The 27,652-nt window shown below is 44.0% G+C and overlaps 2 protein-coding genes across 8 annotated transcripts in view; both read right to left on the bottom strand.

The window, feature by feature from the left end:
- CASC3 (CASC3 exon junction complex subunit) overlaps positions 1-4,609 on the bottom strand; it is a 19,685-nt gene extending 15,076 nt beyond the window's left edge. For all 3 annotated transcript variants that reach the window (XM_035134450.3, XM_035134449.3, XM_035134451.3), the window contains exons 1-3: positions 4,385-4,609; positions 1,696-1,723; positions 297-334 (exon numbers count right to left, since the gene is read on the bottom strand). In XM_035134450.3, coding sequence (XP_034990341.3) covers positions 297-334; positions 1,696-1,723; positions 4,385-4,600 — 282 coding nt within the window. In that variant the 5' untranslated portion in view covers positions 4,601-4,609. The remainder of the gene's footprint in view (positions 1-296; positions 335-1,695; positions 1,724-4,384) is intronic.
- The window catches only part of MSL1 (MSL complex subunit 1), a 25,418-nt gene extending 604 nt beyond the window's left edge, over positions 1-24,814 (bottom strand). Inside the window, exons 1-10 of one of the 5 annotated variants that reach the window (XR_004693748.3) lie at positions 22,483-23,457; positions 18,119-18,345; positions 16,868-17,244; positions 12,940-13,004; positions 12,417-12,484; positions 11,378-11,502; positions 11,146-11,218; positions 10,066-10,190; positions 1,696-1,723; positions 297-334 (exon numbers count right to left, since the gene is read on the bottom strand). Coding sequence is in view for 4 of the 5 variants with exons in the window: in XM_088656109.1 (XP_088512235.1) it covers positions 10,100-10,190; positions 11,146-11,218; positions 11,378-11,502; positions 12,417-12,484; positions 12,940-13,004; positions 16,868-17,244; positions 18,119-18,345; positions 22,483-23,313 (1,857 nt within the window). In the remaining variant the exon portion in view is untranslated. Of the gene's footprint in view, positions 1-296; positions 335-1,695; positions 1,724-7,240; positions 10,191-10,671; positions 10,863-11,145; positions 11,219-11,377; positions 11,503-12,416; positions 12,485-12,939; positions 13,005-16,867; positions 17,245-18,118; positions 18,346-22,482 lie in introns of those variants that run through there. The other 4 variants (XM_088656109.1, XM_060281496.2, XM_035134453.3 and 1 more) reach the window with 4 other exon arrangements.
- Positions 24,815-27,652: the final 2,838 nt, after the last annotated feature.

Consider the following 27,652-nt stretch of genomic DNA (forward strand, 5'->3'; position numbering starts at 1 on the left):
TGATGGCTTCCCCAACACCTGCAGAAGATAAACAGGCATCCAAGGCACTTGCTTCTAGGTCTAATACCCCCAAGATAAGCTTTGAATACAGAGGATAGATAACAATGAATTTCAAAACGCAGAAGTTGGACTGCTTTTCCATGGCAAAGGAGATAAAAATTAAACATCCCAATTCATCCAAAGTACAGATTCCTGAAGATTGCTTTTCTAAATAAAAGTTCGTTGGTATGTTAATACTGTACACCAGAAAAATGGCAACAGACATATTTGAAATTGTCAGTTAAAATGTAACTCACCTCTGAGTCGTCAGCACTTTCATAGTCAGAAAGAACAGCTAAATATAAAGAAGAGTTGTTTGCGGTTAGACAAACCCTTTAAAATTTGTTATGCAGATGACCAAATATCTTCCTATACCCTTCTCTTCTCATATACTCTCTCGATCCATTGACAAAGTCATCATCCACACAACTTAACAGACACAACACTTGTTTTATCTTTGATGCCCACTCCTTTTTCCTTTTTTTAACACATTCCATTCACCAACAAGACATATTGCTTCTCAATCTAAAACACTATAAATACACTGGTCATGCTTCTCTGCCCTCTTGGTAAAAAGCTCTGGTTCCCATTCAGGCCATTTCTCATAACTACTGCAACCATCTCTGTAGTATTCTAATGTCACTTCATCCCTCTTGCCTAAATTCAGAATTCTGCACCAAAATTATTCAACACTTTCACAACTCGCACGGCATGTAAGCCCTTCCTTAATCCCTACAATGTTTTCCCAACTGTTCTTGCTGTTACCTCGAAAGTCCACTATGGCCTTGTCCCACCTCATCCCTCTGCCACCACCACCATATCCTCCTACCCATGTTCTTAGCTCCTCAAAATCCACCACCCTCAATCATCTGTTGGCCTCATGCTTCCATAAAATATTCACATTTTTGCTTCTTATGTTTCCAGCTTACATAATGCAGTCTTCAAAGTCCTCCTCAAAACTCAGCTTTCCGTTGAAGCTTCAAGGACAGTGCATTAAGTCTTCACATCCTAATGAAGTGCATATATATGGCTCCTTCACACTGCCACAGAGTCTATGGCCAGTGAAGCAGGGGATGTTTCACTGTCCACTCATGTTCATGAAGTGATGGTGGATATGGGAACCCTTGAGCTGTACTTTAATAAGGCAGCTCTGGCTACATTTTATAAGCTTGGTGTATAGAAGAAATGGAATGCCCTCCTCAGTCAATGACAAATGTCATAGATTACAAATACATAAAACAATTTTATCAAGTGGTAAATGTGGGGAAGTCTTACCACTTGATAAGATATCCAAGCCATTAGAATGTATGGCAGAAAAAATATCACACTGTGTTTTCATTAATACAAACAGCCAAACAAAACTCTGGTAGAAAACCTTACCACCCATTCACCTATAATGAGGTCCATTTCTAACAAAAGATGTCTGAATTTACCTACATTTACCTGAAAGTACCATAAGCATAAGGGCTTGTGTCTGGAACATCTTCCTTGTAGAATTACAACTTTATTTTTTTATTTAAGATAATGTATATGCCATTTGATTGTTTTAAAAAATGCTATTGCAATAATCATTAATTCTAAGAATATTCCCTGACCAAATCTACACTACGCCTCACCATTCACAATCACTCAGACTAAAAAAAGAACATCACTTACCATCTCCTTCTATGCCATCTTCACTTTCCTGTTTTAAGAGAAAGAAATATTACCATACAGAGTAATGAGTGTAGATTCAGAAGAAAAACAGCATAACCCTCAATAAGAACACAAATGAAAATGCTTAATTGTAATACACATATGTTAAGAAATCTAGCTGATGAGGAAACACAAAACTCAATGATCTTTTAATGAAACTGCAATATTCTCTATCATATGAGCAAACAGCAGCAACAATATTGTTCAGTTATTTTATGTGGGTCTTGCCAGCTGGGGGATGTAGCTAGTAGCCAAGATCAGTACACTTAAATACATTACATTTATGCAGCCTCAGAAAATTTTGTTTCTCTTGGCCCAATTCTATTTTTCTTTTTGCTTTAATCCACCTCTTTTCCTTTTATTGCCTGTGTTAATAACAGCTACATAGGGTCCTTTAGGATGTATTTTCTTCGGATGTCATCTGGAAAAAGCTAGTGCTTTACACACCAAATCTCTGAAGGAGTCACTTATTTGGTCAGATTTGGCTATGGGAATGTGATTTCCTCATTTAAAAGGGGACTCACGTCTTATGGATGTACTGCACAGTTTCAAAACACACTGACTTGCAGGACGGCTCAGTTTAGCAACAAGCCAGAACCCTGCCTACCAACAGATCTCATAAATAAAAAATTGGGTTTGTGTCTCAACTGGACAGGCAAGAGAAATAGCTCTTCCGCTGCTGCTTGTGCATGCATATGATGCACCTGCTAAGAAGAGCAGGGCATTCTCCAGAGGCAGAAAGGTGCCCTTTCCTTACTCTGCTGGGAAAAGAATTGCCTGGTGTGAGCACACCTTTAGAAAGCAAGGACAAGCCTACAGTGGTACCTTGGTTCTCAAACTTAATCCGTTCCAGGAGTCCGTTCGACTCCTGAAACCATTTGAAAACCAAAGCGTGGCTTCTGATTTGACTGCAGGAGCTTCTTGCACTCAAGTGGAAGCTGCTTCAGACGTTCGGCTTCCGAAAAACGTTTGCAAACCGAACACTTACTTCCAGGTTTGCAGCATTTGGGAGCTGATTTGTTCGACAACTAAGCCGTTTGAGAACCAAGGTACCACTGTATTACAGACAACAGACTGTCAACAACTTCCTTTGCAAAGAGAAAGAGCCCCAAGGAAGGGCTGTTATGTGGGGAACATGTTGGGACCTACAATTTCTGCTTACTAAGCCTACTTCGTTTACTCATTCATGTTTTCAGGCTGGATCATGTTACATGATGCTACCCTCTTTCTATTGTTCTTTATTTCTTGTGTCTCCCCTCACAACCATTTAGGTTTTCTTACAGATGTGGTCTGCTTCAAACTTTGAAAGCCCTACCTTCAAAAGAACAAGGGAGTCAGGAAAGCAAACGAAAAACACGGCAGCTGCTAAATGCTATCCAGAAGGATGTCAATTCCCACCCTACCACAGTAGATGTGTCCCCACTGGCAATCTAAGCTCAGCTATTCCAAGCTTGGAATCACTGTACAACATTTTAGCACACTGGATACGTACTATTTCATTGCACTATGACAACAAGACTGCAGCTGTTAGTTGTTGATTCCACCTTAATTCAGGGGGAAACAGAATCAGAACTGAGAACCAATCTGGTATTTCAGTACGAACAAAATAAATTAGTCAAAGACCTGGTGGATCTATCAAAGCAGCCAATGCAATAAAACCAGGTGCATGCCATCTGTAAATCCTAATGTGGCCATCCAGCAAAGGGTGTGTCTTAATTCCTAAAAGCTCTCTTCCAAATGCTCCTCTGGTTTCAACTCTTCAGTTTTCTCTCCATTTGGACACCACCAACAGCCCCACCATTACTTTGCAAACGGGCCAATAACCTTAGCAGCTTCAATCACCATATTGCTGTTTTTATAGATTTCAAAACATGAGAGCAAAATTTGCTTACCAAGACTATTGGGGCTTGTTTGGTAAAAAACCTCAAATGTCACGCTTAACATTAATGTTACTCCAAGAAAGAAAAGTGGTTGATGACACCCTGGTCTTTGAAAAGGCTAGTGGGGGAGAAGAGGTTCTAAAAATACTCAGGTTCTAAAAATATGACTACAGACTGAGGGAAGACAGTGTACATTCTCATCTCAGAGACACAACTGGCAGTTTTAAGTTCCCAGAAGGAAAACCACAAAGATAACCGGGACTGAGGCTTGACTGATAAGCACATCCTTTGGCCTCCAAATTCTTGAATCCTGGCCAAAGATACCCAAGAACTAGATTGCTGAGGAAAAATCCGAATAAATGGGCTCGGAAACACTTTTGTAACTAAGGGAGGCATTAAAAAATAATAATATTTACATGACGATTTTAAAAAACAACCCCGTAAAGGAAAGCGCTGCCTCCGACTAAGGCTTTCCCAAAAACCACATCGTTTGAGCGTAGGATAACCGGATACAAGCTACGGCTACTCAACGGCAAGCGTTTTTTTTAATTAAAAAAAACCAACAACCAAGGACCGCTCTCTGCATTCGTCGGTACGCTAACGTTTCTGCTTTAATGTCGCCGGTAGTTCCGGGGTCGAGGCCCGCGGCGAAAGCGGGTCCCGACAAGAGGCGCCGGGTGCAGTCAGAGGAGAAAGTCCAAGCAGCTTCTCCCCCCCCCCGCCCCCACTCCCTTTTTTCTCTTCCCCACCAGGCTCCCTTCCACACTCACACACTCCGAGTCGGCCGGGCTGCCTCCCACCGTCACCGGCGCCTCCGCGCTCACGGCCTCAACAGCAGCGCCGCCGCCCCCGCCACCTCCTCCCGCCACGGCCAGGCCAGAGCGGTGGGCACCCCGAGGGGAAGGGGCCGCGCTACCGGGCGGCGAGTCGGACTCCTCGTCCTCGCTGCTGTCCTGCGAGGCGCGCTGCCTCCGACGGTCCGCCATCTTAACAGTAGCCGAGAAGAAATAAGAAGCGAAACGTTTATGAGGGGGAAGTAGGCGGCGCAAAGGGAATGACGGGAAAGCGAGGTGAGGCGCGAGGCCGCAAAAGGACTGCGGCTCCCGACATGCAGAGCGACATGCCCGCGCTGCTCTGCGGTTCACACACACCCCCGAGCTACCCAGGCTCCTTTGCGGTCGAAGCGGCGGCGGGAAAGGAACAACCACCAAAAAAAAAAAAAAGTAAAGAGAGGAAGGGGTTTTAAGAGGAGAAAATTCGCGCCCAATCAAGGGGCCGCGGAAGGCGACGTCACCAGCAGGCGGCTCTCCAGCGGCGGGCGGAGAGAGCAGCCCAGCAACAGCGTCACGTGCTCCATGCCTTCGCGGGCTGCTGCATTAAAAAAATAAAAATAAAGAGGGGGGTCCTAATCCGCCAGAAACGGCGCTTCTTCTGCAATTACGTTTTCCCATTGCGTCGGTGACGTCATCCCTGTTTCTCCCTGCAGTGGTAAAGCGGTTGTGGCAAGGCGTTCTACAGGGACCTAAGGGAATAAAGCGACGAGTCTATAGCGGGGTGGGGTGGGGAATGATGCAAGACCAGTTAAGGCGAGGTTAGGGTGGGCTCAGAAAGATGGTGCAAGACCGAGAAACAAGCTTCGAAATAATCCGCAGTGGTTTTTATTTTTTGTACTTCAGAAAAAATAAAATCTTCACCACCTGGCACATTGTGTAGCAACTGCCCTGATGAAAGGTTCTGGAGAACGCGAAAGCTTGTCACACTTACTTGCACCTTTGGTTGCCCTAATAAAATAAAGCCGCCAACTACGGACTCTGGCGTTCTGCTCGCCCCCCCCCCGGTTAGTCAAGTCTATTACAAGGCAAAATAAACTAGCAATGGAAGCTCAGCCCTCTCCCATCTCCTCCACCAATACTAGCATTGCCCTAGGTAAACAGCAGAAGGGACAAACAGGTCAGTATTTCCACAAGGAAGTAGGGGGAGACAATTCTGACATTTAACAATGACAACATACGAAAAACGACCTAAGAATATTGAAGCTATGCATCCATTAATGTCATCCATTTTGAGGGTAGACAAAGTACTGTATCTACAAGAGGTTTTTCTTTTAAAATGCTTTCCTCAGAGAAGCTAGCTTAAAGCCAACTCTCCTGTTTTCTGTCACCATGTTTGTATTATTATTTTTTACAGGCCTTTTAATCTTGTGTTTTCACTGTTGTCATGTTTGATTTGATTTTAATTGTTTCCATGCTTTGTTAGCCACCCCGAGAGCAGTCATGCTGAAGGGTGGGGTAGCAATTGCCCAAATAAATACAAACATTACATTCCCCAAAGAACTGCATCTGATCTCAAAAAATAATCATACTTCCAACAAAGACTTCAGAAAAGAGCACACTCATATAAAGCAGTTTAGGGCATTCCCATTGGCATATACAAAAAAAAGCCGCTTTCCCATTTTGGGAATTACTGTCCTGCTCATAAGTGTTAAAATGTGCTAGGCATAAATTAATTATTATTATTAAAATGTGTTAGTTAATGCCCAGGGCAACCCAAAGCTACTTAAAACAGTATAGTATTGTAAGACTACAGCACTGTCCCCAGGAACTACTTTTGTGTATACTTTTACACTATATGAGTGTGACAGGCCTACTGCTATGCCTTGCATTTTGTTGCCTTTTCATCCCACTGTTCAAACATCTTTCTACCCAATACCTGACAGTTTAGGATACAATCTGCATGCACCTAACAGCGAACTGTACGTCAGAAGTTGGTTTACAGCAAATCAAATTGCTCCAACTAGCTCATAGATGTGCAAGTTCTTTTTCTATCAAGGATCACCTAGTCAAGCATACAGCACTTTCCCCAACTGTCCTTCCTAAACAACTGGCATTGTTTCTCCTACAGTGGAGGCAGAACATAGCCTTATCCTCCATTTAAGATGTCTAATCCTCATTAAAAGCCATCACTGCATTTTCTGGGCACAAATTCCATAGTACTCTCTTTTCTTTTCTGAATTATCCACCATTCAACTTCACTGGGTGGCTCTAGTATTATGAGGAAGAAAAATTTCTTTTGACACCACACATCATGTTATACATCTCTATCATATATTCCCTTACTCACCTTTTTTCCCTAAACTAAAAGCCCAAATGCTGTAACTTTTTCCTCATAGGGGAGTTGCTCCATCTCCTTCATCATTTGGGTCATCTTTTTCTTAACATTCTCCAGCTCTACAATATCCATTTTGAGGCAAGGCAACCAGAACTGTACCCAGTTATTCCAAGTGAGATCTTACAAGAGATTTGTATAACAGCATTACGGCGTTGGCACGTTTTATCTCTAATCCCTTTCTCAATAATACGGAATTCACCTTTTTCACAGCAGCTGCACACTGGACTGGGCTGGCACTGAACAAGAAAGGGCTGAAGTCTAATACACACTCACTTGGAAGTATGTCTTACTGCAGTCAGTGAGATGTATTTCCAAGTAAATGTGCATAAGACGGGCTATAAGGCATGTATTTCCCTTTCTGCTTCTAGTATATAACAGAATGTGACCATAAAGGCAGATTCTGACGCTCAAAAGTTTTACCCAATCCATTAAACAATGCATAATGCATGACAAAAGCATCAATATTCTTTCCATTTTATTGTAAAAAAAATGATTTGTTTCAATTTTGTTTAAACATACAAGCAGAATTTCTCTTAATACTCCCTGTTAACACTGTTAAACCTAAATGAACTGAAGCAAAGTTTTTTAAAAACAAAACCCCAAACATTAACAGCCACAAACTTGGTATTTACAAACTTTTTTTCCTTTATAAGATATTTACAAGACAACTGATTTTACATATTTAAAATGGTATCAAAAAGGATGCATTTGCAGACAACCACATGTCAAAGGGCAGAAAACAAAGGAGGGGATTACAGACACTTTTTTGAACTACCATAAGCTTGGTTAAAAGTAATGTTTCGTCCTAAACCAAGTATCAGATCTAATTTGCAAGGGCAAATACAAATTTCACAGTGCTGTATCCCCTATAGGGAAGGCTATTCCCTCCACTCCCAACTAACATCCACTGCAAATGCTTTGTACAACCCTTACCTACTTCCACACACCTACCCATCCTCTTAGATCTAAATTGCATGTGTGGGATTCTTCTTGTAAACCAGCACACTATTGACTAGGGAATATTTTGCTGTTGTATTTCAGAAACACATACTGCGGCACTTCTGATAATAGATGTTTTCTCACCTAAGCAAAAGCAGTTATCCCCTCCCCCAATGGGATGTATAGACCCAAGACAAGATCTTGCAAACTGCTTGTGCTTACTTGAGAGCAGAAAGTAGGCCCAAGTGTTGGCAGGATCAAGTATGAAATCAGTGCCTTCAAGAAACCTATACTTGAGGCTTGCTTTTTTTCCTTTCTTTTTTTACATCCAGGCTTGTAACTGCAGGGCACAAAAAAATAAAAATAAGGATGTATGCTGGCATGCTAAAAAAAGCAAAAGATTCAAATACAGCCTTATTTAAAATAAAATTAGGCAAGCGTTGTGCACTACCTCAACTACACGGATTACTTGGCAAAAGACAGGATCTGTTTTTCTCATTTTGAAGTTTAAGCCACACTCATGACCTCTTTAACTATGTTCACATTGAGCGTGCTACTCTGAGGGGGGGGGAGATATCCTTCTGAATTCCCAGGGAACGTAACCCAGAAGTGAAACAGCAACTACTGGAAGTATTTGAAAGATGTGGTAGAAAAACAAATGTGTTAGATAAGCGTTTACCCTTCATGATGTCCTTAGTGTGCAAAAGCATTGGACATCATCCTGCACTGGGATCTGCAACAAGCAATGAAACTGAGACCCAGAGCTTTTTTTCTATTTATATAGAAGTTTCATTCAATGCAAAGAAATAAAAGGTAGCTTCACTGCACACACACCCAGGCAGCTTCCTGCAATTGCATGGATCAGGCAGATGAGCATGTGGAATTATAAAGGAATTCCCTGTTCTCTGGAGAGGATGAATGTTTCATCTTCACGAGCTGTAATCTTACTTAAAAGATGCTAAACAAGCTTCAAAGAGACACAAGGGTTCAGCTGTTACTTTGATTTAACTCAATGTAAACAAATGGGAGTTGCTGTAGTGAAGAATACAGGCACAACCACTTCTCTAACAGACTTTAACCTTCCCTAAGATACATATAAACATGTTGCAATGGACTTCAGGCAAGGGGAGGAAACCATTGTTTTCAAGAGGTATTGCAGGGATTAATCACCATGTATGGCAAGAGGATAAAACCCTTTTGCCTCTCTCATTGCTGCCCTTCCCTCCAGTGGCAAGTTGCTTTGCCGGATCTGGGGATGGAAGCACATGGTGGTTGCTAAGCAACAAAGTCCTTCCATCATATACCAGAGGCAGAGTCTGGGATTTTTGATGAAGCTGGGGTGGACTATTTTTGAGATGCCATTTGTGCCGCTTGGCAGTGCCATGGGGTCAGTATCTACTCAATTCTCCACGCCTCATTTACTAGCAAATCCGGCAGCACGGCCACTGAGAATTTCCAATAAGAAACTAGAATTGTGCAAAATTTTGTTTCTTTTATATATAAAAATAGCCTACAATTTAGCCACGCTGTATATAACAGAAGAAAACTAAGAAATAAAGAGCCTGCTGGTAAAACAAACCAGGAAAAGTCTGGAGACAATCTGACATTGCACTGTCAACCCTGGTTTATACCTAACTGTTCCAACAGAACTAACAGTGTGACATAGTTGTCAAGGTATGGAGCCCTTTACTATCAGTAATAAAATGTCAAGTTTTAATAACCCACTGTCCTGTAATCAGAAGCAGAAGGCATGAACAAGGGTTGTTTATACCCACTGAAAAACATGAAAAACCAAACGAGGTGGGAGGAACCATATTGCGGAGCCTTTTTAGAACAGCAATTACAAGCACCAGGACAAGAAGAAACATCAATGTTTGTCCAATATATCTTAATGGGTTATGTGTCTCCCACCCACACAATGTTCAAGGTCGTTAACCAGCAGGCTAAATATTTCAAAAGGCTTTATTAGTTTGTAAAAGCAGGGGTGGGCTTTGCATGCTTGAGAACTTACAAATGAGAAGAGTTTCATTGTATTTTTTAATGCTTGTCCACCTTTCAGTTTTTAAATGGCTGTTAATTATCCAATAGAGATAAACTGAAGTGCATTGTAAGCTGCCAGCCTTGCTGTCCCAACGCAAGCCTCCAGTACTTTCTGCCAGACAGAGGGGAAAATGGAAAACCAGTGAAGAAGTTGATGGGGGTTTGGGGGGGGGGAGAGAGAAAATAAAACTATATGTGAGCATAAAAATTATTTATAGTGAACAAGAATGTACATCACGGGGAAAGAGTGACATGACAGAACATATAGGTTCTCTGCCATTTGCTGCAAATAGCACAAGCCTACCATCAAGGCAGAGTTTTCTCCTAGTTGGACATGCCTATTTTCTGCATGTCCGGTGAGGAGTCTGTTTCTTCTGCATCTCCAACCGGCAACGGCTTCGGTCATCCAACCACGGCAGTTCAAAATTCCTGTTGAACAAAGTGGCCCATGGAAAACAGTTAATTATGGTGAACGGAAAGATCTGGCAGCTCAAGTTTCTAGTCCTATGTGAGGCTGGCAATAAGCACGTGATGGACATTTATAGACACACTGGAAATAAGCGTAAGCCACAGAGTAGCCAATCTGCACATATTTTGCATAGTATTTTAAAGAATATGAAAGACTGGACAACAGTTCCTGAAATATTGTTCTTCATGTGTAGCATTCTTTTTAAATTATTACTACCAAATGTGTCAATAAGTGAAAAAGCCTTGAGTTGAACTTGTGAATGGAATTAGAAAGCAGGACAACTGAAAAAAATACCATGAAAATGAGTTTCTATCAGCCATCCAGTGAAATAATTCTCACATTTTATCAACGTATTTTCAGTACCTGACCTCTGCAGTCTTAAGGGATAGAATATTACAAAGCCAGTTCTAAAGATTTCAGCAAGAATGCACAGAACAAAGAAGTATGACCAGTAAAATCATTTTTAGCCTAAGGGCTGGTAAGACCCAGCATAAAATTTAAGAGTAGAAGTGTTAAAGAGGCATACCCACACTATTTTGTGGTCTTCCCCCTTTTAGATGTAGCAGCCATTTTGTGTGATGCCACGCCCTGGCAGCCATTTTGTGACTGGCACCCTGGATGAGTTTCTGAGTCTGAAAATAGGCAACCCTGCTGGAGTGTGTTTAACAAGTTCCATGAATACCATAAACCTCACAATAAGCAGATTGCAAATAATAGTCCTTTTAGTGCTCACTCAGTTGCAAAAACGAAGGCTCCCTAATCACTGTGAAATCCAAGTTTCTCTATAACTAAAGAAACCCTCTATCACGTAAGGCAGAAACAAGATCACCCCCTCAGACAAAAAACCCAAAATTTAAGTCCACCCATTTCCCTAAAATATTTTCTCCTTTAATGTAAGCATATGGGTATACTTACTGTGGGTTTAATTTTGGTAACGGTCGGCCAAATGCTACAACAGGCAAGTAAGGGGTGATCAGCAAGCTTTCAACTAGGATGAAAAGAGAAGAGAAGGTAAACTATCTAATTGCAATAGCCACTCACATTTTGGATTTCCACTTTTACAACAGGGTTCTGCCAATCCTTCTCAATCAAGCTTTTGCAGGTGGGAGAAAAGGACACCTTCAATACCATATTTAAAGCCACTCACCATCATCTGACTCTGGGAAAAATGAGGTAACTTCAGGCTCAGATTCCTGAATTCCTTTCTTTTTGTACATTCTGAGTTGTAGTCGCTGCAAAATTCTTTGCTCCCGGATACGCTGAATATCCCACCTAGGGAAGGGAGAAGAGAAAGGAGAAAAACAAGGTGTTTTAAACTTTACTTGAAGATGTTTTGATTATGGATAGCAGCAAACTATCTTCCACTATTCTAATCATTATTATTTTCTTTTTTTAAAAAAAGCAAGCTGGCAGAATATCCTATGGCCTGGAGTTCCATAGACTAACTACAACTAGTGTGGAAAGGTGCTTTGTGCTCAAACTGACTGCCTACACATTTCAATGGGTTATGTCAATTCCTTGTATTTACAGCATTTTTATCCTGCTCTTTGGCAAAATAATAATAATAAAAGGCTTCCAGAGCAGTTTACATACAATCAAAAACAAGGGAGTCCCTACCCACAGGCTGACAGTCTAAAAAACACAACACACAAGAGAAAAGGGACAGGGAGGGAAGAGGAAAATCAAAATCAACACTCAGGCACCAATTTCTAAGCAGCTGTTCCTGTATTAGCCAGCTGGCACAGTTCAAGGGCAGGTGTCTGATGGAGCTAGGGTTCCAGCAAACTGATGAAAGGAATACTGCTCACTAAGGATGAAATAGCTGCCCCCAGATGACAGCTGAGGGGAGAAGGCCAAATAGAGCTATTACGACAAGAGAATCAACAAATCTCTTATTGCACACCCCTTCCACGACATAGCTGTTATCCCAAAAATTTCTAGTCTTAACCACTCACACAACTCCCACCCCAAAAGCCCTCAAAATGCAGTGTAAAGACTATAAGCAAAACCAGGGCTAATTTTATTGCACATTTTAACTATGTATGTTTATTTCATTGTAGATATTTTGATCAAATTGTTTTATTGTGCTTATATCTTTTGTAATTGGTTTTATACTTGCAAACTGCTAAGAAATTAACCTTGGAAATTAAGCACTAAATAAACTAGTAAATGATATTCTCTCTCACCTTTTCCTTCTCTTCTCATCCAATTCCAACTTTGCATGCCGTTTGGAGAAGACGTTGTCATCCAAGTTCTGTGAAGGGTTTAATAAATGGAAAAATTAACACACACACAGAGAGAGAGAGAGAGAGCGCACACTAACATTATCTGCTGTGCCTTTTTAGGGAAACTGATTTTCAATCACCTGTTGAAGATCCTCTTTCTTTTCATTTCCTGGATGAAAGCATTTAAACCAGCCGTGATACTGGTTGCTTTCCCTTGGTGAAAAGACCTCTCCATTTGCCAGTTTTTCTCCCCCAGCATACAACCTAAATGGAATACCCCATGCTGCCTTGTGGCAAAAAACCTGCAAATTACTGGGGTGCCAAAGTTGGATCTGTCTGCTGATTTCAAAAAATGCCTTTCCTCCTAGTTGTAGGGGGCAATTGGGAGACAAGGGGATAGTGTCTGGTGAGAGCTGAGAAACAGGTGGTCAGCTTCCGGAGGTGCTCATGGGTGGTTGGTAACGCTATTTATTCACCAACATACCTCTAAAAGTTCTGAAGTATTCAGGTCTCTCAGAGGCTCTACCATGTGGTCCCTCCAGGATGGAACTAGAAAGGGAGGAGAAGTGTCAAAACAGCTAATATTAAAGAAATGTTTCTGTGGAGAGATGAACATCTGTGACATTAACCTCACTGCTACAACGTTAAACAGAGTTTAGCATCAGTTAGCTTTGGTTTAGCCTCGCCAATTAATTCCACAGAAGTTACTAACCCATAAAATCTCAACACATCGCTATGTTAGTCATCATGTTAGTATATCCGTGGCCTGAAAGAACAAGAGAATTAGCTCTCCTCAAGTCTACAAAAGCTTCCTAGAGCTGGTTATTTGCCACAAGTGAGAGGGCAAGCATCTATTTCACAAGCTTCCTTTCATCTGCTCTCTTAAACCACCAAACTTGCAAAGTTGAATGGCAGCTCTCAGGAAGTCTTTCAGACTAGCATCCTAAAGGAAGCCAACTTTCAAGGCTGCACTGCTAATTGTTCATCAAAGCCACTCGAGCCTATGGCTGAGTAAAAACAGAGGTCTCCCATGCCTAGTCTATTGAAACAATCTCTTTAAACTAGCTGTACTTGGAGGATTGCTGAGAAGCTTCTAAGCCCTGCTGAAGGATGCTGCACAGGAAAGATGGCTTTTAAAAATAATTTAGATTCACAAAAGGTTACCTCTGATAACCAAGAATGAAGCCTATATTATACTTCAGGTTACTGGAGGCATGTAATAGGGGCACTATTTTCATACCTGGCCGGTAAGTTTCCCAGTAGCAACAGGCTGGCTGCAGTTGGAGACAAGTTGCTGGACCAGGTGGAATTTTGTACCAAACTAGCAGGACAATTCTTATGATTTTAGGCACTTATCTTAATAAAGGCTGGTCCTATAAGAAGCATTCTCCAAATCCCTCTCTAGTACAAGACAGCAATAACAGGTCAAACATGCAACTCTAAGGCAAAAGAAGGTGTGGAAAGCTAGTTAGACCTTGAGGCTCTTGTTATTTATTTTATTCTGCAGAAGCCACTTGGATTTTAACAAGCAGCAGCTGAGAAGAAGAATGTGTTTCTGCAATCTGCTGTGAGGGGGAAAAATATCTTTTAATCTTCAGAAGGAAATGGCTTCACAGCTTCTCTGAGAAATGTACCTTGTTTGTTGTAACATAAAAATACAAGAAAAACAGAACAGCAAGATAGCTCGGTTTCAGCCCAGGCTCAAGCTGATAAAACAGGGGGAATTGGCATCAGAAAACTGACCTCAGACCAAGAATTCTTGCAAGTCTTTGGTTTTATGTATGCTGTAAGCTGCCCAAAGCTGCTGGGGAAACCCAGCCAGATGGCAGGTTATAAGTAATAAAAATATTATTTATTGTTATTGGGAGGAACTGGGAATCTTTATAGCTAGGGTTGGGGAGCTTCAAGAAGAGTCATACTCCATCACTCCAAACAAGAATCATGGTGAATAGGAAGTAAGGTGCAAGAAAGTTTGTTTTCCCTATTTGAAAGAGCCCTGCCTGGTAAGAGAGCTTGTAAAAAAGCTGGCAGCTTGCTGAGAAAAATGAAGAAAGCAAAGCCTCAGATGTGAGACCTTGCCTTTTGTAATATCTGTAAAATACACATTGACCAGGACCCCACTCAAAAGAGTTTGATAAAAATAGGAAATTTTCCTGTGCCAAGAAACCTCCAAGTCCGACAACAAATGAATTCCAGAATGTGATCTGAAAGCACATAAAGCCTCCATCTTGCTAAACCCAAGCAGCATCTGGGCCTGGTCATCGCCTGGGTGGCTGACCCCCTGGGAACCACATGGATACCACCTTGGGTTCTACAAATGAAGGTGGGATGTGAATCTAAGAAGAAAATTAATATTGTGCAACCATCGGAGATCATCCACCTAAGAAAAATGCTAGAGCAAAATGGCTACTCTGGAAGAAAGTGAGTAGAGAAACACAGCCTGTGCATTTATCCTTTTGCCACAGGCGCTCTTCATAATCAGTTCATGGCACGTAAGGAAGAAGAGTTGTATGTTTAAGAAGTGACGGAATAAAGACTAGCATCAAGCATGTTTGCCTTTATTCTTTCCTCCATCTAAATCTCAGAAGTAGCAAATCATATGGAGGGCTGACTATGGGAAAAATCAGCAATTTGCTGAGGAGAATGTAACACACCAGGAAAATATCTAGCAATTACTGCATGCACACCCACATACATACACCAGCCCAAGATTCTTGCCATCTGCTACTCTGGTGGTAGGGAAGCACAGGGGCGAAGAATGAAGTCCCTTCTCTTGAAATGGGAACATGCCCAGTAAGATACTATTCTGGAATCATTTTACCCAATGTTCCAGGCTAACTAATGAGAGCCTGTTATAGCCCACCATGCCTCTCCTTGCCAGAAAGGGTGAAAGAAAACAATTATGCAACTTACACAAACAAATATATAAATGCCTATAAATAAACAGATGCAAGTCAACATTCACTGCATACTGGATTCCAATCACCAAACTCAGGATAGAGATGGAGGTCTTATTTTATTGATGCAGTGTCTACACACAGGGTTGGGTAGCTTGCTGTCCTTCTGTACTTGCAGGATTTTGACTGGAACATGGAAGAATCTGAAAACTAGGAAAGGCAATGCTCATCACTTACCTATTCCTCTTCCACCACCAGCACTGCTCTTCATAAAAAGTATACAAGCCTCTAATTTATATTGATGCTTATAAGTAGTGATGTTTCAAGTGAGGAAATAAAATAACATTTGCATAACTGATTCAGAGCACAGAACTTAAGCTCCCTGTTTCAATGCAAAAATAAATACACTTGGCTGACTCATACCCTGTACTAGACATAGAGCATTTACTTTAGAATGTGACTTTTTAGTAAAAATGGCATTAAGCAGACATCGTGTGGCTTCTTAGCATATTGTTAGTGCATAAACATGGCAATTCATCTTCTAAATTCATTAATCATTTTTACTGCAATCCAGAAGACTAGCAAATGCCCCCATAAGAAAACTATACATGCAAGTCTATTTGTCTTTGCCCATATGATGATATAACTTTCCAGGCCCAATCATTAGATCCAACCTGTAAAGTGATGCCAATTTTTTGCATTTCAATCATAACTGTCCTTTCTTTCATCGTTCTCTCATTTCTACTCACCCCACCTCCTCCACCCTTTTTTATGGTGATTACTGCTAGTTGTAGACTAGGCAAGCTGATTTAAAAACTGAACAGCTGTTTTCATCATAGATATGGGCTGCTGCGGCAGCAAGAACTACCACACAATCAGCAGGTCTGTATGTGGATCTTTCACTGTGTATAAAAGGGCTCCTTTGAAACACAGCCCAAAATTTATATAAGCCATGCAACAGAAACAAAGACAGAATGAGGTCCAAATTATTATTTTGGAGCACTCCAGCCATACCAGATATCTTGGGTCACTCCAGCAACTGCATATCTCCTGGTCAGAACCATCTTGTGTCAGTTTATCTAGTCTTCATCAGACAACAAGTTGACTGATATACTTCCTATCATTTCTACACAGACCACTCCCCATTACAGAAGACATGAAACGGAGCAGCTTGCTGGCAAAAGCAGGTGGTTACAGCATTCACTATGAGCACAGGTAAGCCACAAATTTCATGGTTTTCCAGAAATGTCACCACAGGTCAGTAGACAGGGTGGTTGATCTTCTTCACACATTGCCCACACCTGTTCTAGATCGATGTGGGTTTCAAAGGCTTCTGTACGCCAACCAGAGGTTCAGAACCTAAAACAGCATCACTCAGAAATGGAGTGCCACAACCTGGCTATCTTCGAGGGTTCGAAAGACTCCACCCTAAACAAAACCCCAAATGAATGAGTTCCACGCCCCCTCCAACCCATATCAGGCCAACCACCACAAAGGCACAAGCAAGCCTCTTACTTGCTACAATCTCCTCCTTCTTGGGAGAAGTCTCTCGCAACGGTGAAGGAGGTGGCTGGTGCCACCGGCATAAGTACATTTCAGTGGTGGAAAGGTACGGCAAGTCTTCTGTTTCACTGGAGGAACCCTTGTCTTTTGAATGGCACCCAGATCCTCTCAAAGGGGCCAATGATTTCAGTGGAGTGTCCGCTAATGACTGGGCTTTCTCAGGAGTCTCCTGACTTCGCAGCTCACGTCTGCTAATTGATTCAGTTAATGAACTGCTGGGTTCCTCTTTCAATGGGGAAGCCTTTGGCGTTTTACACTTGACTTTTGAGAATTCGGCCACCAGCTTCTTCACTGGAGTTTTCCTCTCGGCACTTCCAAATGCAGACTTCCTGCAAAAATAAGAGGGGACAAATTTAGCAAAGAAAATACTGAAAATGTGGCAGAGGAACCACCAGCTCCTACTCACAACCAGTATAGCATATAGAAACAATTTAAAATATGTTTATACTGTTTAATTTATAAACCCACTCTTCACCGTACCGATTTCAAAGTGGGTTGCAACAAAATACCAACATAAATACAAAGTATGTCAGACATGGAATATCACTGATTCCCCATGTCTCTGCTTTATTTTTATTTTAAAAAATATTGATAAATGGACTCAAGACAAGCTTCCAAGCTGTATCCCAGAGTAAATTATGCATGACCATCAAGGCACCACCACTTGGGATCATGACAAATGGGGTGAGTGCTATTCTATGATTTCTGCCAGGCTGCAGATATGGTGGCATCACACTACTGCTAAAGAACTACATAAACAAGAAACAGAGATTGCAAGCCAACAGCCAGTACTATTCTGCATATATGGAAAACCACTAAGAAAAATGCTACTTAAGAGATAGTGGTAACTGAGAGCATTATGTGTTACAAATGTTAATAGGTTTGAAACCTGGTTTAATTGTTGAAGCTTTCCCCAGGTAACACTGGAAAATGTACTTTTGCAGGATGTAGAAACTTCTCTTAAACATCCTTAGCCTCTTCACAGAATTACAGTGCCTAAAATTCTGTGGTTGAGAACCACTTGAACAGGATTGAAGCTAGTCTAAAATCTGCAACATTGGCACAAGTGGAAATACAGATGTATATATGTACAGAAGCAGTGAATGTGATTATGTCAGTGGTGGCCTTTTATTCTCAGTGGTGGCATTTTAAGGTGAAGCGGGTAATCTAGGAAAACATACAGCAACAGCAACTTTTATTTACCGTTTATGACCCTTCCCATTCCTCCCATATGGAAAATGCTTCAAAGGCAGCGGTTGTGACGTCTCCAGAAGTTCTGGTGGTTGGCATTCTATGGGCAACTTCTCTGGTACTTCAGACTCAACCTTGTCCTCCGTCTCATAACCTTGAAGTATCTTGTGTTTCTCGCGCTCATTGTCCTTCTTCACCAGCTGCATCCTCCTTTCCATACGCTCAATTCGAGCAAAGAGCTGAGAATGCAACAGTGCAATATGGATGTTAAACGTAGCAGTCCATCAGCTGAACATATTTCCAATCACTAAACCTCATCACCCTTACTTTAGCATATGATGGGAACAAACTGATTGGGACAGTGGGACAGTTCTATGCAAGTTCCAGTATTTGTTAAATCTTGCAATGCTTATCATTGAGTGCTGATCTTAAATTCCAAACACAACAGACTTGGGACCTATTTGGATATGCATCTGTTGACCACAGGGAAAATAGCTACTTCCTCATTATGACAGAACTCAATGGTAGCTGCTTCCACTACATGGACAGAGTAAGCAGAGGATTTACATTGGGAACACAGAACACCAGAAAATGTTGAGGTACCCACTCCAGATCACTTAAAGGACGAGTTGGAGGTGAAATGAATGCTCCTGTAAACAAGGTGAGGGTGACAGTAGAGTCCTTTTTAAAATCTCCACTTGCTGGTATGTATTGTTTTACTACAGTCTTTGAGTTTACTAATGTATTTTATTTTGTTATCATGTTTGTTTGTTGTATGTATGTATGCCACCCTGGATTCTCTTTAAGAGGAAGGGTGGGACAATAATGAAATAAATAAATCTGAATTGTCCTTGGAAGTACAGCTTACGTTATTTCCCTTTGTTAACATGAACACAACCTGCACCCACATTCTACCTTGAGAAATATGCACATGTTGCGATATTAATAGTTTCAGAGCTGTGGAGCAGCAGTCTCTCCAAGTATATTTTAGACTCCCATAGGTATAGTGTGCCACTTGCCTATGCCATACAGTATGCATATGCCACTTCCTTGCGGAAAATACAAAATAATGTTTACTACTTCTTCCTCGCTCACGTTCATTAAATTGGGAGCAGATCATGTCCCCATGGTTCTCAAGCCACTTACTATGAACAAATCTCAAAGGGTTGCAATTAACATATACAGTATCTCAAGCTCTGCAGCTAACAAGGATTGGATAATTCCTAAAGCATCTGCACAAAAATATGGCAGAATGCTGTTATTCATGATAGGAGGGTACAGCATTGCTGCTTGAATACTTTGATACAAACTCAGCTTAGCCATGGATTCAGCATTAAGCTTTTGGTAAGTCACCCTCCTTAGCCTCAGCTCCCTATCTGAGGAGGGCTATAAAGTACATCCTCTTCAGCTCTTTCTATCATAGTCCGACTTCTCAGTTTCCCTTTGTACCCTTTCCGGTACACAGACATCCACATAATTTAATTCTCTGTACCACTTAGCTCAGCGTCAACACTAAGTACAACTTTTGTCGCAAGAGTTATGTGAGGATAGCTTTGTACTAGGATTTTGTTTTTTGTTTAAATGTAAATAGAAAGAACACCTCAAAAACCCAAAATGAATTCTTAACAGGAGCACCGAGTGATTCAGTCTCTCAACTTTAAAGTAAGACTTATAAAAGTGCTTCTCAATCATTTGAAATTATTTGTCTGCAAAGCCTCCATTTTAGATATTAATGCTGCACATAGCATATAAGAAACTAAGATCACTCTGGATGGTAAAAAGCAAAGAGCATTTATGTAATTTGTACATGTGAAACCAAAATACTGAACTGACACTCTTGGATTCTGGCATCACTCCTTAAGAGGAAGGGGGGGCAAGTAGGGGTGATGGAGAGAACCACTGCAGGTACTTTGTAAATCTGCAGTCAGCAGATGCAACAACAACCAACCCAAGCAGTTTTGGTATCAGCTTGACTCACAAACTTTGCATTTATATGTTTTGTGTGTGTTCTAGCTCTTCGGGGTGTTTGTTATGTGAGGGCTTGATTTCTTTTTTTAAGCCTTTGCAGGAGCATCCAAAGTACTCCGTCTGCCATCATCACATTCTTTGACGGCAAAACGGCAGCCAGCACCTCCATATTGGTTAACTTAGCACAGGCCTGATGGGAGATGGGGTTGTTTTTTTAACGCTATCTGTGTTGGATTGCATCTTTCTGTTACAGACAGTAAAACTGCCGCCACTTCCTGCAACCAGAAACAACGCTACTCACATACATTTTATATGCAGACTCTGAAGATCATGCCTAAAAAGTGGAGGGGGGGATACTTTCCTTCACAATAATGGTTGCAGCAGCAGCTGCAGGAACCAGGAAGAGGGGGCTATTTTTAGGCTGCAGACGTGCCATGCATACAGGCCAGGATTACAAGACCTTTGTGGCAATGTGAGGATGGGGAAAGAAGACACACTAAACAGCTTCTGGGACTAGTTTAGAAATGAACATTATGCACTAAACTGCTTTTGCTACAGATAGCTGACATAAAAAAGCCACTCAACTAACCTTCATTTGCAGCTGATCCAGAGGGTCTCCCCCAATCTTCAAACTATGCCTCATTCAGCTCTTATGGCATAGACAGATAAGGGGGCTATACAGCATTGCCTCCCCTCATGCTCGCAGTGAATATCCCCTCCCTTACAGATGTGATCTCTACATGAGCAACACTCTCCGTAAGAGCAGCTCTTCTTGCAAGGGCCAAGGACTCTCAACAGTAGGGTTTGGTACCACCTTGCCAGATATGGGATACCCTGGCTAGGGGGGCACAATGGCAAGACAAGGGTGGAAAGAAGCACCTTGAAGGAGTACAACACAACAAACAATTTGCAGTAATTACAATAAAAAAGTGGGTTGGTGCTTCTGTGAAAGAAGACGGGGTTGACAACATTTTTAGATGAAAGGAGATAGGATGCTAAACCCAAACCTGAAATATTCCTTTAAAAACACACCAGTTAAAGACCTCCCCCACTTTACTGTCCACATGGTACACACTGCAGCTGATTTGTTTTGCTTAAGCTGCTTTCCTCTTCCCCCAAATATGGCAGCCACAGCCCCAAGCTAGGGCCCCTTTAAATTAACCCTATTTGTAGCACACAGCACATGCTTTGAGTTAACCCTGCTGTTGCCACAGCACTCTTCCAGTCTTGGGGCCCCATGAGCCACACACTCTCTAGTCCAGGCATCCCCAAACTCGGCCCTCCAGATGTTTTGGGACTACAACTCCCATCATCCCTAGCTAACAGGACCAGTGGTCAGGGATGATGGGAGTTGTAGTCCCAAAACATCTGGATGGCCAAGTTTGGGGGTGCCTGCTCTAGTCTAACCCGATTAACTCATTGAAAACTGCAACATTCCCAAATCTACAGCATACACTTGTGCCAGTGCCCTTAACTCCACCTATAAGCTAACCAAGCAACCCAGCAGACCTTTCAGCTTAACCCCTAGGTTGTCAACCCCTTCCTGGTTCTTGACTCTCATGGTGCCAAGACCTTAGTACTTTGGCTGCTGCACACTACTTTTTAGTACCATTAATTGCTAAGGGCCTTCAACTGTCCTTGAATATTAACTCTAAAGAGTTAATCACAACTTCTATTGGCCTTTCAGTACTACAGTTCTACTATTGGCCTATAGACATTTACACCGCACACTTTAAGTGTGTACTAAACCTTTGTTTGGTTTCCACCTTTAACCCCTACCATTTTAGACCAGGTTCCAATAGCATTAGAGAATCATTTGATTTCTTGCACCCATTAACCCTCAACATGCAAGCACCCAGTCACCTCCTGATCATTCCTTTCCACATTAACCCTTACATGGGCCACGTTTCTCCAGGCCCCCTTCTGGAGAGAAATGATCAGTGAGGAGTGTTGCTGCATAGGGACTGAACTGCAGGGCCTTTTGATCACCTCCAGTTAATTAAGCCTAACTCCTCATTGTTATTTTTCTAGATTCATCTCCTCCTACTGAACATATCTACTGCACACATCTACATGAAATCCTTTTCAGATCATGTTTCAAAGTCATACACACACCGATTTCTCCTGAAACTGCCAGCGACAGTTAACCCTACCCCATCACACTCATTCCCACTGAGCACCTGCATCCCTTAGATTAGCCCCCCATATGCCTCTGCGAAATTTGCATTGACCCCTCCCACTGTTAACAACACTCTCAACCATTAACCCTTAGAAAACCAGCGAACACCCAACCCATCGCTTACCTATTAACCCCTGAAGCGCCGCATCGTTCGTCAGATCCCTGCTGCCTCCCGCGCTCCCTCCAACCTGATGAACGTTAACCCCTTCTGTCCCGGCCCCCAACTCACTGTGTCCTTCTCGGCCTTGAGTTCCTCGATCTCCTTTTCCTTGGCCTGCAACTGTTGCTGCTGCTGCTCGATAAGGTCCAGTTGGAGAAGCAGGATCTGCTTGAGGCAGGCCGTCTGGCAGGAGGCACCCCCGCCGGCCCCCATGGGGCTCTTCCAAAGGCTGCTTCCCCCACCGCCGCTCCCGGTGCTGCTGTTGCCGCTTTTCCACTTGCCGGCGGGCTCGGAAGAGACCGGAGATTCTCCCGCCGCCGCCGCCGGCACCGCTGTTGGGGCTGGAGGAGGCTGTCCAGGCTCGGCCGTGGCGGAAACCGGCGGCGGCGGCAGCGGCAACGGCGGCGGCGTAGGAGGAGAAAGTGACGCCGGAGCCCCTCCAGGCCCCGCGTAAGGGCCGCCGCCGCCTCGCTTGCAGTCCTTGGCGGCGGTGCTGGTGGCGGCGGCAGCAGCAGCGGTGTGTCCGGGCAGCACCGCCTGGTACTTGGAGGGGCGGGAGCTGCCGGCGGCATCGCCCACGCCCGCCTGCCGAGTGCTGCCGACCGGGCACGGCGAGGGGACCAGGCCACCCCAGCAGCAGCCCCCGCCGCCTTCCTGCTGCTGTTGCCCCGGAGCCGCGGCCGCCGCAGCCGCCGGAACGATGGCCCGGCCTTTGGGGCCCGCCGCTGCTGCCGCCGCTGGAGCCGGCACGGGGATCTGGTTCTGCGGGGGAGGCGGAGGCTGGCGGAGATGAGGCGGCGGCGGCGGCTCCTCCTCTTCCTCCGGGCCAGGCTCCAGCAAGCCCGGCCCCGTCGTCGTCGTTGCTGCCGCCGCGGTGGCTTTGTACACGGTGGATCTCATAGCGACGAGGGTCGCCTTCAAGCTCCGGGTTCTGCCGCGGCGGCGGCGGCGCCTCCTCCCTCCTCTTCTTCTTCCCCTCTCCGGCCCGGATCCCCCACCTGGACCCCTCGGGGGGCGCCGCCGTCGCCCGCCCCACCGAGACCCATCGTCCCCTTTTCTTGCTACACCACTTTCCCCCGGCCGGTCTCACTGACTCACCGACCCTTCTCCTCTCGCTGCCGAAACTGCTGCAAGGATCATCTCGGTTCTTCTCTTCTCTTCCCCAAGTCCCAAAACTCTGGGGTGGGGGAAGCGGGAAACTGGGCGCCACTCGCTGCTATACAGGGAAAAGGAGAAACGGGGCCCTCTCTCCTCCACCTTGCTAACAGGTTCAGTTACTGAATCTCCCCCCCCCCGCCAGTGTCGTGGGGGTGCGGAAAAGCCACCCCCCCCAACAAAGGGCTCTTGGGTTCAAAGCAATTTGTTTTCTGCCTAGGCCGCCGATGAGTTAATCTGCAAGTGACAGGGGTGCTTCGGGGGTCCCCGGCAATGATTTTGTGGAGTAACAGCTCCCCGCTCTCCCTGGATAAAAAGGGGACACGTGGACAGGCTATGCTTCAGATCCTTCCGATGGACTCTATTAGGATTATTAGACAGGCTGGCAACCTTTGGCCGGCGTGTGGGGGTTCCCCTCAAAGAAGACATTCATGGAGGGATTCTACACCCCCCCTATAAAACCAAGACAGAGGTCTCTCTATGGCCTGTCTAACCTAGCTCTCAACTATGCAGCCCCCAAAGAGGAATAGGGCCCCCTATATGCGCTTTCTATCCACTAGCTCCCTCCCGAATAGGCTTCCTAGTCCTTTATGCCAGTGTTGAGGGGAGACCCAAAACAAGCCGGTGAGTGCTGCGTCCCCGCCACCGAAATCTCTCTGTTTGTGTTTTCCTCAGTACCCTCTGGAGCAAGAGAGAGGTGGGCCCCCTCTTTAGCGGATATGGGGAGGGAGAGCTCTGGGCTCCCTCCACCCCCAACCCTTGCTGCGGGGGCCTAAAATTAATGGGAACAGGGGCGGATAGGATTATGGGGACGGCGCCCCCCTCTGACTTGATTGGAACTTCCCTCGGCGCTAAATCAGAGAAGAGGGATAGCATACCACAGTGGCGGGTGGAAGGTTCCTTTTAGAAGGGGGGTGGAGGTGGCGGGCGCGTGATTTGGCTTCCCCCGCTTCTATCTAGGGAGTATTTCCTCGCGTCCCTCCAAATTATGGTGGAGGCGGCGGTGGGAGGGGGGAATGTGGGGCCTCGGAGCTCACAAGGGGAGCCGGCGGGAATTCTAGGCCTTCCCCCCGCCCTTCCGCCTCCTCCCGTCAGGCCTGAATCTTGAGTCTCGTCACACTTTGGTATGGCGACGGGGCTCGGTAGAGGGAGGGAGAGGGACCTCTCGGCGCAAAAACCCGCCGCTCCGGTTCTGGCTCAATCGGTTACCTTTAAACGGCCGCCATGGCCTGGGCCGCCTCCCGTCAAGTGCGCATGCGCCAACCGCCATCGGGAGGTGATGGAAGGCGAGGGAGAGGCGCCTCGGGAGGGGGAGGGGCGAGTTGCCCGCCTGCGAGGAAGGGCGCGTGAAGTGGAGGAGGCGGGCGGGGGGGGGGACGGAGTTTAAAACAAATTTGGGGCGTTTTCAGCATTAAAAACAACAACAACACCCGTACACCAATTCATGCGTAGGCGCTCTTAGAAAATAGTATATGTTGATTGGTGAAAAGGCAAGCAGGGAACACTGGGTAATTCGCGCTCAAAACATATAGTGAAACCTCAGTTAACCCTAATATAAAGTGTTTGCAGTAAAGGCTATGTTCTGAATTATTACCAAATATGCAACATCACGAAACGTAAACAAGAGTCTTGAGGCACCTTTAGACTAGCAAATTCAATATTGGTCTCCATTCGTTGGCTTAGACTGGCACATCCAACACATATTTAAAGCACCCAACGAATCATGGGCATTGAATTTTGTTAAGGGTGCTGGGAGTTGTAGCTGTGCTGAATCCCAGGTCAGCTTGGAATAAGATCTCCCTCATCCATGACTGGATTGTGGGTGAGGAAGCCAATGTGGTCTGTATCACCGAGACCTGGGTGGGGTGAGCAGGATGAAGTTGGTCTCAGCCAACTGTGCCCACCTGGGTACTCAGGCAGCATCAGGGCAGACTTGAGGGGCAAGGAGGGGGAGTTGCTGTGGTTTATAGAGATTCTCTTCCTCTCTCCAGGTTCTCTGTCCAATTTGAGTGGGGGGGGGGGGCGCGGATCTAGTGTGTGTGTGCCTAGTACTGGACAATTGGGATAGATTAGGGATTCTGCTGGCTTCCCCCCCCCCCCACCTTGCTGCCCAGCAGTCTCCCTGCCTGGACCTTGTTTTCTCGACTGGGCAGTTAGAGGGGAATCTGAAATTGGGGGGTATTGACACCAGTCCACTGTCATGGTTGAGATTTAGGCTTTCAGCACTTTCCCCTCTCTACAGAGGCAGGGAGCCTATTAGGATGGTCCACCCTCAGAGGCTGATGAATCCAGTGACTTTCCAGACAGCTCAGAGGGATTTCTCGGCTGATATGACTGGCAATCCTGTCAAAGCCCAGGCTGACCTCTGGAACAACCGTTGTTGACACGATTGCTCTTGAGCGCCATCTCCTGCTTTGTGGAGCTCATTTGGCTCCCTGGTGTGTATACTCCAGAGCTTATTCTTTTGCAAAGAGTCTGGTCTGTTTGTCCTATGTAGAATGAAGAAAGGCATTTCTGGCAGCTGATCGTATTGAACAGGTGAATTGACCCCCTGATGTTTGTGGATGACATAATTAGGTCCTGTAATAAGTGTTGCCAGAGTAGAAACAGGGACAAAAAGAATATTAACAGTTAAGTAATGAAGTCGTAAATGAATCCCCTAAAATTATTCAAATTATATCATCAGTTGTAAATCCAGGCCCCAGTGTTTAACTGGCTGCTAGATTGGATGCACCATGTAACTCAACATTAAAGTTGTCCCAAGTATCCGAATGAGCTGTAGGTGTTCCATTTTCTACATGGGGGCTGGTCAACGAATACCAGTTTCCAAATAATTCTTCCATTATGAGGTTTAAACATCATCATTGCCGTATAGCAGTCTTGAGATACAGGGCCGGCTCTAGGGGTAGGCTGGGTGGCGCAGGGCTGGGAGGGGGGCGCCGCGCGCTGCGCCCGCCCATGAGGGCGGGGGCGCCGGAGCGATCTCCGCACCACGGCGCCAGGGCACCCGACATGCTTGAGACGGCCCTGTTGAGATAGGTAGCTGGAAACAATAGAAAACTACAAAAGGGTTATATCAGCTGTCTCAGCTTAGGCCGCAGGGCATCACAATGGTTACTCCCCTCTCAAAAAATCACCCTTACCAGGTGACGACACAAATTTACACCATAAACTTACAACCCTCTTAAACCACTTTTTTAAATAAATCTTTATTGAAATTTCAAACAAAATCATACAAATACCGGTAAGATGCATACAGGCAACAAAATATAAACAATAAAATATGTAGGCAAAACAAACAAATCATACATACCTCTTTTTGTAGAAATCTACTAACAAATATCAAAATCATATATTTAAATCAAGTAAACCTGTCTTAATGTTAATGGCTTCTATTAATTTTAGATAGATTCTTATTCAGATCGACTTCCACTCGTCACCCTCCCAGGCTGATGAATTTACTTCTTTTTGCACTGCTTTCTTTTAGTTTTCATCTTGGGATCTCTACAGAATATTTGACGTAAATCCAAGTCTTTTCAAATAATCTCCGAATTTTCCCCAATTATATTTGAGCTTTGGAATACTACCCCCTCTTGATAGAATTTGTTAATTTGGCCAATTTTATGTAACTAATAACCTTTTCTTACCATTCCCTAACTCTGGAAATTTCTTGTTTTTTCCCAATTCTTGGTGATTAATATTCTTGCTGCTGCCGTTGCATAGAGGAAAACCTTTTCATCTTGTTTAGTTATGTCTTCCTCTACCATTCCTAGTAGAAAAGACTCTGGGGGTTTTTAAGTATTATATTTAAATATTTTTTTCAATTCCTCTAATACTTCATTCCAAAAAGGTTAGGGTTAGGCTTAGGGTTTAAATCACTTTTATAGTCATGGCTTCTCCCAGAAAATCCTAGGAACTGTTGGTTGTTAGGGTTGCTGGAAATTGTAGCTCTGTGGGGAGTCTCCTAACAACTCTCAGCATCCAGTTCCCAGAATTCTTTGGGGGAAGCCATGACTATTTAAAGTGATATAAGAGTGCTCTAAATATATGGTGTGGCCCTTTTAAAGAGCTAAGTGCTAGCTGA

The sequence above is a fragment of the Zootoca vivipara genome, chromosome 12 (genome assembly GCF_965207765.1).
Source record: "Zootoca vivipara chromosome 12, rZooViv2.hap1.1, whole genome shotgun sequence".
NCBI lineage: Eukaryota > Metazoa > Chordata > Lepidosauria > Squamata > Lacertidae > Zootoca > Zootoca vivipara.